This window comes from Phocoena sinus, chromosome 11, assembly GCF_008692025.1.
Source record: "Phocoena sinus isolate mPhoSin1 chromosome 11, mPhoSin1.pri, whole genome shotgun sequence".
Lineage (NCBI taxonomy): Eukaryota > Metazoa > Chordata > Mammalia > Artiodactyla > Phocoenidae > Phocoena > Phocoena sinus.
The window spans coordinates 61,590,734-61,607,635 of record NC_045773.1 but is presented as its reverse complement, the minus strand read 5'-3'; the positions used below and the strand labels follow the sequence as shown (position 1 = coordinate 61,607,635).

Below are 16,902 nucleotides of genomic sequence, written 5' to 3'. Positions count from 1 at the left end.
ATTATGAAGCACATTTAAATATAAGTGTTACCAAACCCGGGTTTGGCTGCTCGTCACTCAGAAGTCAATACTCGAGAGGCAAGTGTCAGTAGAAAGGAAAGGTGTGTTAATCAGAAAAGCTGGCAATCTGGGGAGAAGGTGAACTCATGTCCTGAGACCACCTCCAAAGATTCTGCTCAGCCCTGACAGTTTTTGAAGGGAAAAAAGGGGGAAGAATCCCAGTGAATCATCTAGGCAGGAGTTTGGATTCTGCATCATTCTCCATTGAGTGTAGGCTGGCTGACTCTCTTCTTTGTCTTGCCCATGTGGGCTGCCTGCAGGATTGCTAAGGGGGCTGTTGGGGGTAGAGAGCTAGTCATTCTTTATTTAATTCTTCATTCTTACTTCTTTTAATCTAGGTAAATAATCCACAGGTTAGACAAGGCACCATGTGCATTCAGGAGAGCATAAGTCAGGAGTTAGTTTCAATTGCCTAGTGATCTCATTCCTATAATTAGATTCTTTTAAGGTTAGAGGGGAACAGAAATGGGCAAACAGGAAAGGTGCAAAAGAGCTGCTTTCAGAAGCTTCCAACTCACAAGCTGGGATTCTTTAAGTTTACAGAGATGGTAATTAGATTAAAATTCCCACCTATTATTCAATATGTGTCAGTAGTATTTTCTCTAAAGTATTTGGGTAATTAATTTCATTTATAAGTCTGTGGACTGATTTTATAAACTTGTCCTTTTTTTAGTGTTGCCCTGAATGATCAAGTTGCATTAACTCCCATGAGCAAAAGGATTGCAGAACTAGGGAATCCTGTTAGTCATCATGATTAAGTAAATAGCTGCATCATTTTCTAATTAACTTTGAGCAACAGATATAAATATATAAAAGGCATCCCAACCTCTCACATTTTATTACTTAACTATAGAAGGGATATTTTCCTTAAAAAAAAGAAATTATTGTCAAATACCTAAAAATCTAAACTCAGTCTTCAGAAGTCATTTAGGAAAGCTATTTGAAAGTGATTTTATATTAGCGTAAAATTACTTAAAATGATTTTAAAAGCTAAGTGATACTGAATTGAGTTGATCATCTACAAAATCAAGCAATAAAATCTGTGAAATTAGTTTTTCGTATATTAAATGAAATTATCAATAACTTCATGTTCTTAAGAAGAATATGAAAAAATAAAAGCAGGTTCTTATTATTCTGCTCATTAGACATTTAGTTTATTTTAATGATTTTTACATTAGCATAAGCTTTGTTAATATAAGCTATTTATAAATCTAGGTTTAACTTAAAATTTTAAATCTTGGACATGTATGTGATAGTCACAACTTAAAATCACCATAGAAAATTATATTTTACAGGGTTAGCTCTCTAAAGTTCAAACATTTTGAAAGTCCATTTAGCCCCATTTTTAAAAAATTTGTTGCGAAATATCTTTTATTTGCTATTAACTCATAAACTGATTTCTTATCTTTATCCTAAGTTAAATCAATGATTTGGTTATAAAAGTAAACAGAGATATCATTATGGTCCTACAACCAATATTACAATGTGGAAAGAGTCAGTAAACTATGTGGTCACTTGATTCATATCTATCAAATAACTTTTGGGAAAGTCTTGCAAATGCTGTCTCACTCATGGTGCAAAATAACTGAGAACTCCGTCTTACTGGAAATAAGACCACAAATATGTAATATTTTATGGATACATTACTTCTGCAACTCATTATGTTGATCATTGCCTATGGCTTATTCAAAAAAAGACCACAAACTGTTCAGTTCTTGGCAGACACACTTGACACTCAAAAACAAATAAAATGTGTTAATATTTATTTTAATGATGTTTAAATTATGTTTTTGTGTATGCTCACTGTTTGCATCAATCACATCCATTCACACTTCTGAAAGTTTAAAATTCTTCCAGAATTATAACCATACTTTCTTGATTGCTTGGTTTGTAAATGCATAGTTTCACAGGATAGATCCTATTGGAAGAAATTAACTGTCTTTTCCCACTCAATCCAAGATATGTTTTACTAGTAATTCATCCAACTTTTAATGAGCATGTACTGTTTGTCAAACATTGTTTTGGATGCCAGGGATTTATAATCTCCCTCCTCTTGGATTGTACTGCCAAATTACTCTTTGGTGGTCTGAAAAATAATAATAATAGTGGAGCCCTTCCTTATATTCAAGCTAATTATGGTATCTGGCCTATTATGAGACTTGGAAAGTATGTACATATATCTGTTTATTAATAGGAACATTTATTGAAAACACTTATTAAGGAGAAGATAATAAAATATATTACAGATTCAGATAAACTTTTATGGATACATGAACTTGGAAAGGACTCTCCAAATTGAATATTTGGAAAATTATATTTAATTTAATTTTCCATTGAATCCTTGAGAGGTGTAACATGAAGGAGAAAATGTTTGTCATTTTTAGGTAATTATATTAACATGTTCACTCAACAATGGGCCTTAACTCACCTAAGAGAAGTTAAGCTTTATCTATCTAATACCTGACATTTTTCTTTAATCTCTGATTTCAAAGACTAAAGAAAGATCCATATTTGCTCCTTATTTGTTGGTTTGATATACATACAAGAATGTATGCAGATTATGCCTATTCATCCATTGAGTAGAGACATGAAATTTTAACGGTTGTCAATCTTTAAAATGCTGTTTTCTAATTTAGGGAATGCTTAAGTGAACAAATTTCATGTAGCTACTGTCTAGACATATGTTTTAAAATATATTAAAAATATTGCTTATCAAGTGTAGAGAAACTTCAAAGATAGTTTCAACACATATAATTTAAACTTTCAATGGCATTTCTGGGTTTTCGATTAGCTTAGACTCTAAGCATGAAATGAGGAATCTAAGACGATCATGTTTCCCCAATTATCTATAATAATCTCTTTATTAAAACAATCTATCTTAGCCTGCAAGTGTAATTTTGCTTGATCAATTTTTCTCTATGTTGGTGTTCATTATCATAATATGCATTTACCAGCCAATTACATATTTTTCTAACTATTTATAAATATACCGGTTGCAGAATGAGCTTTCTTTCCCGTCTAAAACTCCAGACTGTTATCACAGCGATGGTATCCATCTCTGCAGTTTAAAAATAAATGACCTACCAAATCTACCTTTCTCCACTCACTCAATTTAATTGTCTGATGCAGACATCAGGGATTCACAGGTATGTAAGCTTTAAAGGTATATTTTTTTTGTGGGAAGATTATAGGACATTTTCTTCAAAACAAATAGAAGTTCAAAGCCACTCAGGTGCCTGGGAAGTGCCGAGGTCACTCTCCAGCTCCTTTGAAATTGGCTTTGCAAATGCTGCATGGCACTTTGAATGCTGTGGCACTTCAAAGGGAAAGGCTGTTTGCTATTCCTCCAGTCAGGCTGCTCAGATTCTATCACTTTTTATGTAACTGGCTTGTTTTGCAGGATAAACTTGAAAGGAAGTTAGAAACTGAAGCTGATGAGCTAGATGTGAGCCACCTGGGCCCCAGAGAAGCTAAAAATGACACATCAAATTGGTCTTTTAGACCTCCTGGTAGCACACACACCCTGCTGTGTGCTCTAAAGATTGTAGTGGAGAAAAACATCTGTCTGAGAAAGAAGACAGTTTTAGGAGTAAAAGTAAGAAGAATATTAAACTCTAGAAGACAAGACTATGAAATCAATACTGTGGAGGATATGTTGACTTACTAGAACATATACAAAATTCCTCTGTAAGTAAGTTGTGCATGTGTGTTAATGCATGCACTTTTAATAAAAATGAGATTTTTAGGGTTCTTTAAACTTAGATATCAAACCAATATGGGTATTTTCTTTTTTTGATATCCATCCTACTTATCAGGGATAAGCACATATCAGATTGTAGTGATTGCTTATTTATCATTAATTCTATGTGCACAGGTAATACGTATCACATATTGATATGAGGATATGTTGATATGTTGAAAATATATTCAGTAAGAATTCAATGAATGTTCAATAATTGTTATCAGTCATTATGGTCATTGTCATAACTATTATTGGTTAATCCTCAGTATAAATTGCTCTTGCCACGTTTGACCACATAACCAAGTCTTCATGCTTCTACATATTTTCTGAAGTAATGAAAATAATAAAATCCATGAAAGTGATAGCATTATCCTTCCATAACAGTGTAGAACAAATCCCATTGCCAATATCAAAGTCAAAATAAGTTATGTAATTTTTAGAATTTTTTAAAAAAACCTTTGTTTTATTAGCATTTAGTTAGAATTGTATCAAATTATTGGCATTTAATGTCTATGGTATCCATTTAGGATATATTGTTTCTTGTTTTACATTTAAGTAAAAGTAGCTTGATCAGTGTGATATATTCAAATACTAGTTAAAGGGAAATATCCCTTAAAGTGTTTTAAAAGTCAGTAATGGATATATTTTAGAAAAATTAAAAATTAATATTAAGCCACAGTTCCAATTGATTGACTCCTTATAAATGCCCTAATCCGTGATATGTATTACCTGTGCACATAGAATTAATGACAAATAAGCAATCACTACAATCCTATATGTGCTTATGCCTGATAAGTAAGATGGATATCAAAAAAAGAAAATACCCATATTGGTTTGAAATCTAACTTTAAAGAACCCTAAAAATCTCATTTTTATTAAAAGTACATGCATTAACACACATGCACAACTTACTTAAAGAGGAATTTTGTATATGTCCTAGTAGGTCAATAAAAATAATCATTATCAAATGTTTGCTGTTTTATTTTTCCAAAAACTTTCCGAATTCATATTTGGAGATACAACTGGGAATATTTTCTCATCTCTCAAGAGAGAAATGAAGAGGAATCAACTTAGTTTACTGTCTTTTTCCATTTTAACAAAAGCATTAGCAATTAAGTTTTGATTGAGTAATGTCCTTCCTTGCAAATCCAAGTATAGGACAATCCAAATTAATTTTTATTGATTAAACAGATGTAATTAAGAGAAAAAAAGGCTTTTTGATAAATGAACACTTGACTGGAAAGACTGTAGTAACACAAATTAAGAAATGGCTAATTGTTCTTCCTCTCTGAGTAGATTACATGACATTAAGATTTTGCATTTAGTACTTAAATGTAAGTAGTTAATATTATAAATCATTTTTCCCTTTTGTGTATATAACATAACAGTAAAATCATATAGAAGGTAATTTTGAAGGCAAAACATTGACAGATGTACTTTTAAAAAGTCTATGAATTATAATATTTTATTATTTTAACTTTCATTCCAGGTGAAATTTACCCCAAGATGTATCACATCTGTTTCTTTCTGGTGACCTACATGGCACCACTGTGTCTTATGGTGTTGGCCTATCTGCAAATATTTCGTAAACTCTGGTGCCGACAGGTAAGTAATTTCAAATAACTTTCTTGTGTTTTCCTTAGGATGTCCTTAAAAACAAAATTTAAGAGTGAATTGAACCAATATGATATGCTTAGCAAAGGATTGTGTGTTCTTCTAAAATAATGAGGCCTTAGTCATGAACATATGTCTAGGCATTTTTTAGGGTGGTATTTAAGGAATGTTATTTATGAACTGCCTTAATGACTAAATTTTAAACCTCTGTGATTAATCGACTTGATTTTTGTCTAGGAATAATATTGTAAATTTTACTTTTTATGAGAAATAACAAATAAAAATTCCTTTAAAGTTTCCTGAGACTGTAAGTAAAGATGTATGTAATACATTTTTGATGAGATGTATGTAATACATTTTTATTATAGGGTTAAATCTCCAACTTCAAAGATCTTATTTTTTTTTTCAGAACAATAGAAGAGTCAGGCAGAATTGAGAATTTTAAAAATTGTTTATGCTAATTTGTACTGAAATGTTAGATAATTTTGCTATGTATTCATTCACTCATTTATTAACTCAGTGAATGTATTCATTCACTCAGTTATTCATTCATCAAATATTTATATTACTTTTGCATGCATGTCTGATAAAAAGCTAAATGTTCTAGTCTGTGTCACTGGTGAATTCATAGTCTAGAGGAAAGAAACAGTTCCAGGGCAAAAATCACCTTAAAAAATATAAGCAAAGGGGATCAGAGAAAAGCTTAGTGGAGGTGGATCTAATTCAGACCAGGAGACATTTAAGCTGAATCATGATGACTCTAAGGAAATCGACGAACATGTAAAGGTACAGACAAAGAATATAACTCAGCTTCTTGTACTTGTATCTTAAAATGCCACATTTCTCAGAAATGTATCTCTTTTTTCCTACGTTTATTGCCAGTATTTTGAGCTTATCAGGCTTGTGGAAAGCCACACACTTAGTCTGTTTGTTCTGACATATTTTATCCAACTGAAAGAATTTACTGGGCCACTTTACTCATTTAAAGGATTTCATAAACGTTTTATTTGGTTTTTGTCTGAGGATGAGTCTTAATCTTGGGTCTTCTTCAACCCTTGTTATTCAAAGCGATTTTCAAGATCATCTTTTACTTCTTGTATATGAGCAACGGTTGTGTTTTTCAACCCCGTATGTCTCATAATTCCAAATGTTTTCCTTTCCTCTATTTTTGTAAAGAAGTCACTTCTTTTCTGACCTTATAAATGCATTCTGTTCCCCAGTCTTTGTAACTAGAATGACAAATGTGTATCACTGTAAACCATGAGTGGTGATTTTCCACATCGTAGGGATAGTTTCCTTAACAATCTCCACCTGGCCAGTGGGAGTGAATGACCAGAACTGATATAATACAGAAGTCAAAAACACAGACTCAAGGTCCTTACTGCATGAGTTTAAATTCTAACCCTGCCATTTAACAGATGTGGGAGTTTTGTCAATTACTTAAATTTCTGTGCCAAGCAGGGGTGCATAGCATCTACCTCACACTTATTAGATGAATTAATTCAAGTGCCTCAAGCATGGAAAGTGCTCATTAAATAAAATACCATAATAGTATATGCTGTTATTTAGCCTTTCACCTCATTCTGCTTATATTTCTAAAATAATAAGCATGTGTTGAATTGATGTTTGTGACTACTTTCTTAGATCTCTTTCATAGTACTTTTAAGTAACATGAAAATGACTTTTTATTTGTCTGTCTGCTCTAATTTACTAAGATGGAGACAGTACACACTAGCCTTGATCTTGTAGCCCTTCACCTAGTACATGCATAGCACATATCAGTTGCTTGATAAATACTTTATAAGAAAAAATTTAGTGGAAGAATAAGAGAAAGTGCTGGGAAAGTTTAGATAGAAGAGGAAAGAGAGGAATCCATTGCTCAGTTACTCAGAACAAAGTTCATAGAAAAATTAGAATTTGAAAAATTCTTGAAGAAGATAAAACTTTGATGAGCATGTAGGCATAAAGATAGTTTAGATTGATATTTTGACTAAGAATATTCAGTGTTAAGTGCATTTCCTACTTCCATATTTTTACTGGGTAGTGTGCATTAAACATAAGAAATGCTTATATTTGCTTATTCATTTATTTACAGAATGACATAACTTTAAAATTTCTTGTGTGTACATAAATCTGTCTTGTTCATCATCATCTTCCCAACACTTAACATGTTACCTTGCACAAAAAAGTATTCAAAAAATGTTTGCTAAATAATTAAATAACTACCAAATCTCAACCAGTTTACTTCATTATTTAAGCTTATAGTGCTCCATTTCTCAAACTCTAAAGTAAGCTCAAAATTGTATTGCAGGTTTAGAAATAATCCACATTCTTTTGATGAATTGTCCTGGTTAGTACAAGCCACATGATCCAGAAGATTTGCAGTAAAATGCTTGGGCTGTGAAACTAAAAACCTTTACAAACAGATTGCAATAGAAAACAGCAAGTTCATCTGAGTTCACTTTAGCAGCCACAATAAAGTAAATTAACCCCAAATGATGATTATGTAGAATTCTGCTTGAGCAACTATCAAATTCCAACTGTTAATGTCTCTAAACAGAGTTCCAAGGCATTATGTATGCCATAGTCTACATCAAGTGAGCCATCAAACAGAGGGCCTGTCTTATTTGCTTAAAATTATGGAGATGCAGGGAATCGGTTACATTCTTTGAAATATCTAAGTGTAAGATTATTAATGAGCAAAATGTCTGTCCTTGTCTGACTTTCTCAAGAATTTTAAACCTATGTTAGTGCAAGTTCATTAGCCTCATGCACAGTGAGGTGAAACAAACCAAAACTTTGGAGTTTGGAGCAGAGAAAGTTTATGGCAAGGCCATGGAAGGAGACGGGTGGCTCATGGCCTACAAAGCCCCTGATCTCCCTGAAGCAAAACATTTTTAAAAGCCAGGTGAGGGAGGGATGTCGCAGTGTATGTGATCAGCTCATGTACAATTCTCTGATTGGCTGATGGTGAGGTAACAGGGTGGTGTCACAAAGCTTAACATTACAGTCCTTATCCATAGACTCCAGGAGGCCTGGGGCTATGTGCTCATGATTATCAAGTAGTTAACTTCTTCCATTTGGTGGGGGTTTTTCACATCTGTAAAACAACTCAGGATATGGGGGAAAGGCCTGTCCCTAAAAGGCCCCATAGGGTCCTGCTTGGTTACAATGAAAAGAATTATCCAATGTTTTGCTCTAATCAAAGACTTAAATATTCTCTTTGTTTGACAATGTGTCTCAGAGAACTCATTCAGTCTGGAAATTCTACAGGATCTTCTCTAGAACTCCTCTTTTTAAGGCTCACTAAATCTTAACTCTTGTGTACCTGACAGAATTTTTTCAGTTCTAACTCTCAAATAATTCAACACTTCAATCTTACTCATTATATGAACTCACATTAATTCATTCCACAAATATTTATTGACCACCTACTATGTGTCTGGGACTGTGTGAGGAGCTGGGGATGAACTGTACTGATACTTGAGTCTGGAACTAAATTTCAATTTTCCAAAGACTAAAACTTTGAAAGAACTTCCTTGTTCCAATTTTTATCACATTCTCATCTACTGCCCTTTATTCTTCAACATTCTTCAAAAAGAACTTAAAATAATTAACATTAGATGATAACAAGTCAGTTTAGTATGAGAAAATAAACAGCAAATTGTAATTGCAGAGGCAGAATCAAATGGCAGTAACACAAGTTCACACAGAGAGATAAAAGTAACTATGTAGGTAAATATAGAAGAGAGTATAAATATATTTTTGTTTGAAATTCTTTTCTTCTCCTATTTGACTTGAGATAACATTGTAAAGTAATAATTATAAAACTGTGAATCTTCATCTTATAATGTATAAAGATGTAATTCAAAGAAAGGAGGAGGGAATGAAGCTATATTGAAGCAAAGATTTTGTATACTATTGAAATTAAGTTGGCATTAATCTAAACAGATTAAGTTGTTAATTATAATCCTCAGGGCAACCACTAAAAAAATAATTCAAAAAAAATGTAGCAAAAAAACAACAACAGAAATAAAATGCTATACTAGAAAATATCTGTTTAGCACAAAATAAAGAAGCAATGGAGGAATAGAGGAACAAAATAGAAACTATATATATATATATATATATATATATATATATATATATATATACACACACACACACACACACATATATAAACAAACAGCAAAGGGAGACATGTAAATTACACCTTCTCAATAGTTACATTAAATGTAAATGAATGAAACACTCTAGAGGTTGGCAGAATAGATAAAACAAACAACAATCAAACAAACAAAAACCTGATTCAACTGTATGATGTCTACAAAAAGCACACCTCATATTCAAAGACACAAATAGATTTAATGAAAAAGAGGTACTATGCAAACAGTAACCAAAGGAAAGCTGAAGTAGCTCTACTAATATCAGACAAAAGAAACGTTAATAAAAAGTGTTACTATGGGTAAAGAGGTATATTTCAAATGATAAATCATTCCATCAAGAAGATATAAAAATTCTAAACCTATATGCAGTTAACAACTGAAGCCCACAGTACAGGAAGCAACAACTAGAAGAATTAGGTGGAGAAACAGACAATTCAATATTAATAATTGAAAACTTCAACACTCATCTTTCAGTCATGGATAGAAAAACTAGGCAGAACATTAACAATGACATAGAAGACTTGAAGAAAACTATCAACCAACTAGACCTAATATATCTATGCGGTACCTCTTCAAAAGTAGCAGAATACACATTCATCTCAAATGCACATGGAATAGTCTTCAGGTTACATCTTATAATAGTCTATAAAGCAAGCCTCAAAGCATTTTAAGTGATTGAAATAATAAAAATGTAAATTCTCTTGCTATGAGACAAAATAGTTATGATCCTGATCATAAGAACTTAGCATGTGCATCTAAATTCTAAAAGAGAAGTGCCAACTTGGGAAAAAAAGTTGTCAGGGAGTGATAAAGTTAAAAGATTGCTATTATTTTGAATGGGATTTATTGCATTAAATCTATAGATCAGTTTGGGGAAATTGACATTTTAACAATATTAAATCTTATAATCCATGAACATGGTATATCTCTTCATTTATTTAGGTCTTCTTTAATAGCTCTTAGCAATTTTCATAATTTAAGTACACATAATTTGTCCACATTTTGTTAAATGTATTCTTAGAATACATGTTTTGCTATTGAAATGTGTTATTTTCAATTTAAATTTAGAATCATTTATTGCTAATATATAGAAATACAGTTGATTTTGTTTATTGATTTAGGGTCCTACATATTGCTAAATTCATATGTTTAGTTCTAGTGGCATTTTTGTAGATTCCTTAAGACTTTCTTCATAAGCAATAATGTCTTCTCAATAGAAGCAATCTATATGCCTTTTATTTATTTTTCTTTTCTTCTTGTACTGGTTAGGATCTCCAGTACAATGTTGAGTAGAAGTGTTGAGAGAAATCTTTGTTGGCTTGTTACCAATCTTAGAAGAAAGTGTACATCTTTCATGTTAAGTAGGATGATACCCTAAAGACTTTTCATGGATGCCTTTTATCAGGTTGAGAAAGATTCTCTCTATTACTAGTTTACATGCAAGGGTGTTAAAATTTTCAAATGCTTTTCCTTTCTCTATTGACATGATCGTAGTTTTTTCTGTTAATATGATAAATTACCTTGATTGATGTTTTTAAATGTTAAACCATTACTGCATTGCTGGAATAAATCTGCTTTTTTGAGCAAAATTTATTATCCTTTTATTTATTGTTGGATTTGGTTTGATATATATATTTTGGGGAATTTTCATCTCTATTCATGTGAGATATTTGGTCAGTGGTTTTCTTTTGTTCTCATGTCTTTATCAGGGTTACTGACTTCATTAAAATTCATTGTAATATTATCTTTTCTTTGAATTTCAGAAAGAGTCTAAATAAGATAGATATTATTTATTCTTTATGGTTTGATTGAATACTACATCAATGAACCTATCTGGGCCTAAGTTTTTTTGTTTTGTTTTGTTTTGTTTTTTGTAACAGGGTTTGTAAAGACACTGTCAGTTTTGGTTATCTTTTTTTTCATGGTGTTTATCCATTTCATTTAAGTTCATTGAGTTTGCAAATTTACTGGCTGTTCATAATATTCTCTCATCCCCTTTTTAATGTTTACAGCACATTTGCTTATCTTGGCCACAAAGATTTCTTCAGACAGGGCAGGTTTCAAGGTACATCATCTACCTGATAGTGCAAATTCATAACTGTGATAATACCTTTTCCAGGATGTATTTTCACCTCAAAGATGATTTTAAAGTTTATTTATGATATTGGAATAAAAGCAGTGTGTGTGTGTGTGTGTGTGTGTGTGTGCTGTGTGTGCTGTGCATTGTGTGTCTGAGTGTAAGGGTGTGTGTTGTGTGTGTTTGTGTATGTGTGTGTGTTTGTATAGTGTGTGTTGTGTGTGTATGTGTGTGGTGTGTGTGTGTGTGTGTGTGTGTGTGTGTGTGTGTGCTTTCCACAGTCAGGGATTTTTGAACGCCCGCTGAGATGATAAGGAAAAGACCTTCTCACATGGACAGTCCCATAGCCTGAATCTCTCAAAAGCCCTTTTGTATGACTATTATTGCTTTTATGTAACTAGGCATGTGTTAAAAAATTTGCTAACTTCCATATCAGATTGTGTCGAAGTTTATAAATGGAAACGGTGCATCACAATGGGAAAAAATGAACTTTGCAATCAGACAGACCTGAGTGCAAATTCTGGCTTGTCACTTATTAAAGATATAGACTTGGATATTTTATTTAATACTTCTCAATGTCTGCTTGACCATCTGTAGAATGGGATTTACAATAACCTATTTTTAAGAATGCATTAATGATTACTCCAGATTGTGCATCATTCCTGGTGCTCAGTTAAAATTAGTGATTTCTACTGATACTATGCTGACTTTCTCTAGACATACACAAATTATTGATGGGGATTATTGTATGTCTCTTCACAATGAGTGCAGGATTAACCATCTTCTATTTAGATCATCATCTAAGAGGGGACATCATTTCTGCTTTTTTTTTTTTTTTTTTTATGATTGCAGGAACAATAGTTATGCTCCCTGTGGCAGTTTCTCTTTATGGGAACTCTTTCTGATGGTTGCAGAAGTCATCAGATGCAGGATATTGATTTTTTTCCTCAGGGGAGCATTGAATAACAGATTGCTTAAGTTTAAATGATCTCTTAGAGATCATTTAGGAAACAGTTCAAGGCCATTTAGCAGACATTAATAGGGTTACTCATGTTACAGTTTTTCTGGAAATTTCCAACATCCTTTGCAGCTTCTCCTCAATTATTTTTTAAAATGACTATCTATAAAAAAGACTCATAGAAGAGGAAGGAGTCTCAATCAATGGATAAGAAGATTGAGTGAGGCCACCACGATGTGAAAAGGTCAGCCTACATGGCAGGACATACAGAATCCGAAGAGAAATCGTTTATCAGGTGTTTTTCAATTTAAGGGCAGGTTTTCCTTAACTTCATTTGCTTCTTTTTGAGAAAGAATAGTTATATTCAAAAGGAGCACCATAATTAATTAATTATCATTAATTCATCTGTGTGGAAATCAAAGTAAAATTCTGTTCTCAAATTAAAGATTATCTAACAGACTTGGATCTTGTTATGGATAAAGCAACAGAATCCATCCAACATCCACTGTGAGAGACCCATTGGTCTGTTCTGGCTTGCAGCACAGAGATAAAAGCAACAGCTGAATAATCTTAATAGAACTAGGATGTGCTTATGGTGTGCTTGTTGGTACATTTTACTCTTAAAAAATTACACATGCTGAATTTTATTGTTTTACTCACTAAACCCTATCAATCTTCATGAGCTTATAATTAAGACAATATTATACTTGGAGGGACTCCCTGCTATTATCAAATAACTTTGAAAAGAAGTGGAAAAGTACAAGTTGTATAACTGTTGTTACAAATTGCAGCTATTTGAAACGTTCATGGAAGACCACAAGGGATATTCAAGGTTTTTATGTGCATTTTAAAGGGTCGGTCCACAAAATTGCCTTCAAGCAATTTTGTAACAACAAATGATAAGCAACAGAGAATATTTTATTTTATTTTTATTCCTTTTATTCAAAGGTCTGCCTTAACCAAACCTGAGAATCAGAAAACCTAATAAAAAGCAATAGGTAGTTAAGTCCTATCTCTCCGTCTGGCAGCAGGTGGCAGTATTGATGCATGAAAAACTATGCAGGTTACTTTTGCAATTAATTATCTGTTAGGTTTGCCTTCTGTTTCAACTCTAGGTATCCGAGCTGAATCAGAATTCCTAGTAAGAGCTCTTCTTCTCCAGTTTTCAGTTCTCTCCCTTTTAAATTAAGAAGGGATTTTTTGGTTTCATATTTTTTTTAGGTTAGTTATAAGTTCACAGAAAAATCAAGTGGAAGGTACAGAGATTTCCCATCTCTCTCCAACCTCCATTCATGAACAGCCTCCCCATTATCAGCATCCCCTACCAGACTGATACATTTGTTAAAACTGATGAACCTACATTGATTCATCATAGTCACCGGAAGTTCACACTTTACTTTATGGTTCACTCTTGATGTTGTACCTTCTATGGGTTTGGATGGTGTATTCAAATACATTGTATAATGTGTAATGACAGGTATCCATCACTATGGTATCATGAAGAGTAGTATTTTCCCTGCCCTAACAATCCTCTGTGCTATGCCTATTCATCCCTCCCCCCATTACCCCTGGCAACCACTGATCATTCTTCTGTCTCCATTGTTTTATCTTTTCCAGGATAGCATATAGTTGGAATCTTATAATAGGTAGCCTTCTCAGATTGGCTTCTTTCACTTAGTAATATGCATTTAAGTTTCCTCTCTATTTTTTCATGGCTTGATAGCTCATTTCTTTTTAGTGTTGAATATTATTCCTTTGAGTGGACAACTTCTCTTTTTATAAAGAGATATCGTTTCATTTGCAGCTCTCTTTAGACCTCAACAAAATGGTGATGTTGCAACTTTTTTTTTCCACCCAGACTCCTATTTGGCACTTGGCTGTATTACTCAAGAACACACTCCACTCAGCAAACGGTCTGAGGAAAGAGACTCGCAAACCTCCTAGGCCACGGGTGTCTGGGATACTCTCCTTACTGTGTCTTCCAATTACTCCTCCAAAGTGGAACTTTCCTAAATCAGATAACAATAAAGGGTATCCGCTCCTTTCAGATTCCTGGAACATCATCTGTAGTTCAGAGAAAATGGAAGGCCCTGCAGCCTCTTTCACAGCCTCGGGGGCCAGGACAGCAGACCAAATCCAGGATTAGCGCTGTGGCCGCTGAAATAAAGCAGATCCGAGCCAGACGGAAAACAGCCCGGATGCTGATGGTTGTGCTTTTGGTGTTTGCAATTTGCTATCTACCAATTAGCATCCTCAATGTGCTAAAGAGGTAAAGTTCACTTATTATTTGAAAATGAAGAGATCAGCCATTTTTCTTGGTTCTTAATTAAAGACTTTTTTTAAGCCAGAGAAAAATGGAAACCATCTGCCTAGATAGCTTGCCAGGCCAGATAACTCAATGTGTTGCTGTTACCAGCAGGTAGGGAACACAGTTTTTTAGAGCGCTGGGATTTTAAATGCTCTTATCCATGCAAATTCTCTATTGAATGGCAGACATAAAACAGATGTTCCTCTGACCTCTTCAAGCTAATTGCTAAGCCTTAGATGCAGAAGAAATTCTAATGCAAAAAACTCGTTTACAGCTCGGAGCTCTTTTTTGATCAGAACAAATGGGTTTTCCAAACTTTGTTCTCAAAGACATAGCAAATGGTGACAGAACTTTATCTAAAGGGTAAAAAGAGATAAGAATTTTGTTAGCATTCTAATTATACTTAAAAAGTGCATTTGTGAGCACACACACAAACAAATGGAATCACAGCACATACTGTGTTTTGAATGTTTAAATAGAAAGAAAGAAAATTCATTTCCTGACATCATTGAATCAAGTTTAGCGTGAATATTAATAAAAATAAGTACAAAAGTTTTCAGTGAGAGAAGGTATGTTATTTGTAATGCTGCATAGACACTATTAAGTTCAAACAACCAACATGATCAACCAATGCAGGGGCAGTGGTACCCAGGAACCTTCTGGCCAACCATCTTTATTGGGAATTATTGTAATAGTTGCACAGAGACTGGTCCCAAGGTAATACTAATTCTGTTTATCAGAGGCTTCGAAATAAAACTAGGATTTCTTCTCTCATTTTTCCTGGATCCAGAGTCAATATCCTATTCCTCATGGCTGGGGACTCTGAAGAGAGGCAGCTTTGGCTGGAATCACACAGTCTAAAGGTGGTATAACCAGCTGCAAAGATTTGTCATTCTCTTTTGGGCCTTGTTTTTGATTGTTTAATGACTTTTTCTTTCTTTTTTTTTTTTTTTTTACTTCTTTAAAATAAATTTTTCTTGAAGTAATGTTGATTTACAATGTTGTATTCATTTCTGCTGTATAGCAAAGTGATTCACTTATATGTATATCTATTCTTAATGACTTTTTCAATGGAAAAGAAAGAGAATATGAGTTTCTGTTCAGCAATGTTGTTTAGTACAGACACAGCCTTAAAGGTATAAGATATGTAGCAGCTTGGGTCCTTCAGATGTATACTGGCTCACAGGGAAACAAAAGTAACTTTGCCCTCCATATTTTTTCATAATTCCTTTCTTATTTTTCTTGCCCACAGAAATCCCATACAAATGTATTCTAGTCTGATGCTAGATGATGATTTTTGCTCTTAAGAACCTTGTAAACATGCCAGGATACGGGATAGGTTCTCTCCTTTTTTTTTGGACTTTTATTTTAGTCAATCTAAACTTAATGAAAATTGGATTTACTGCTCTCTGGATGACTCATTTGGATTTCCTGTATCTCAGCACTTGTACCTTCCCTTTAGCTGGTTCCAAATACCTACTTCTCCATAATATTTCTCTATTCTTCTGACTTACAGACCTCCCTTCCAAGGAAAATAAATGGCTTTCTAAGGAGAAAGTCCACGTTAAATTTAAAATAGTTTCCATTTTTTGAGACTTCTGCTCTTTGTCACAAAATAAAAATTTCAAAATAACCTTGAAAATTCCTTTTCTCTTTATCACACATATTTTCTTCAAATACTTATCTCTGTTTGCCCTTGCATTTTATGCTCGTGTTTTCTTTCTCTTACAAATAAAGTCCTAAATTCTTTTCTTTGAAACTTAGTGTTTTGTCTGACTAGTCAAAACCAATTTCTTTAAAGCAGGTCTGGTTTGTCTAGGATTTCAAAGATACATTGTAGTAGAGGGTCATAACATATTAATTCTATTTATCCATGTTGTCTTACTATATATTATATTTTTGTAAAACTGTAGTACTCCATAGAACACCACTTTATTCTGGCAACATATTTCTATCACGGGCACAAATTCCACAATC

General features: G+C 33.2%; 1 protein-coding gene across 2 annotated transcripts in view; it reads left to right on the top strand.

Annotated features, from left to right (window-relative positions):
• Positions 1–16,902, top strand: part of HCRTR2 (hypocretin receptor 2) — a 122,482-nt gene that overhangs the window by 98,840 nt on the left and 6,740 nt on the right. For both annotated transcript variants that reach the window (XM_032649189.1, XM_032649190.1), the window contains exons 4-5: positions 5,292–5,407; positions 14,666–14,886. In XM_032649189.1, coding sequence (XP_032505080.1) covers positions 5,292–5,407; positions 14,666–14,886 — 337 coding nt within the window. The remainder of the gene's footprint in view (positions 1–5,291; positions 5,408–14,665; positions 14,887–16,902) is intronic.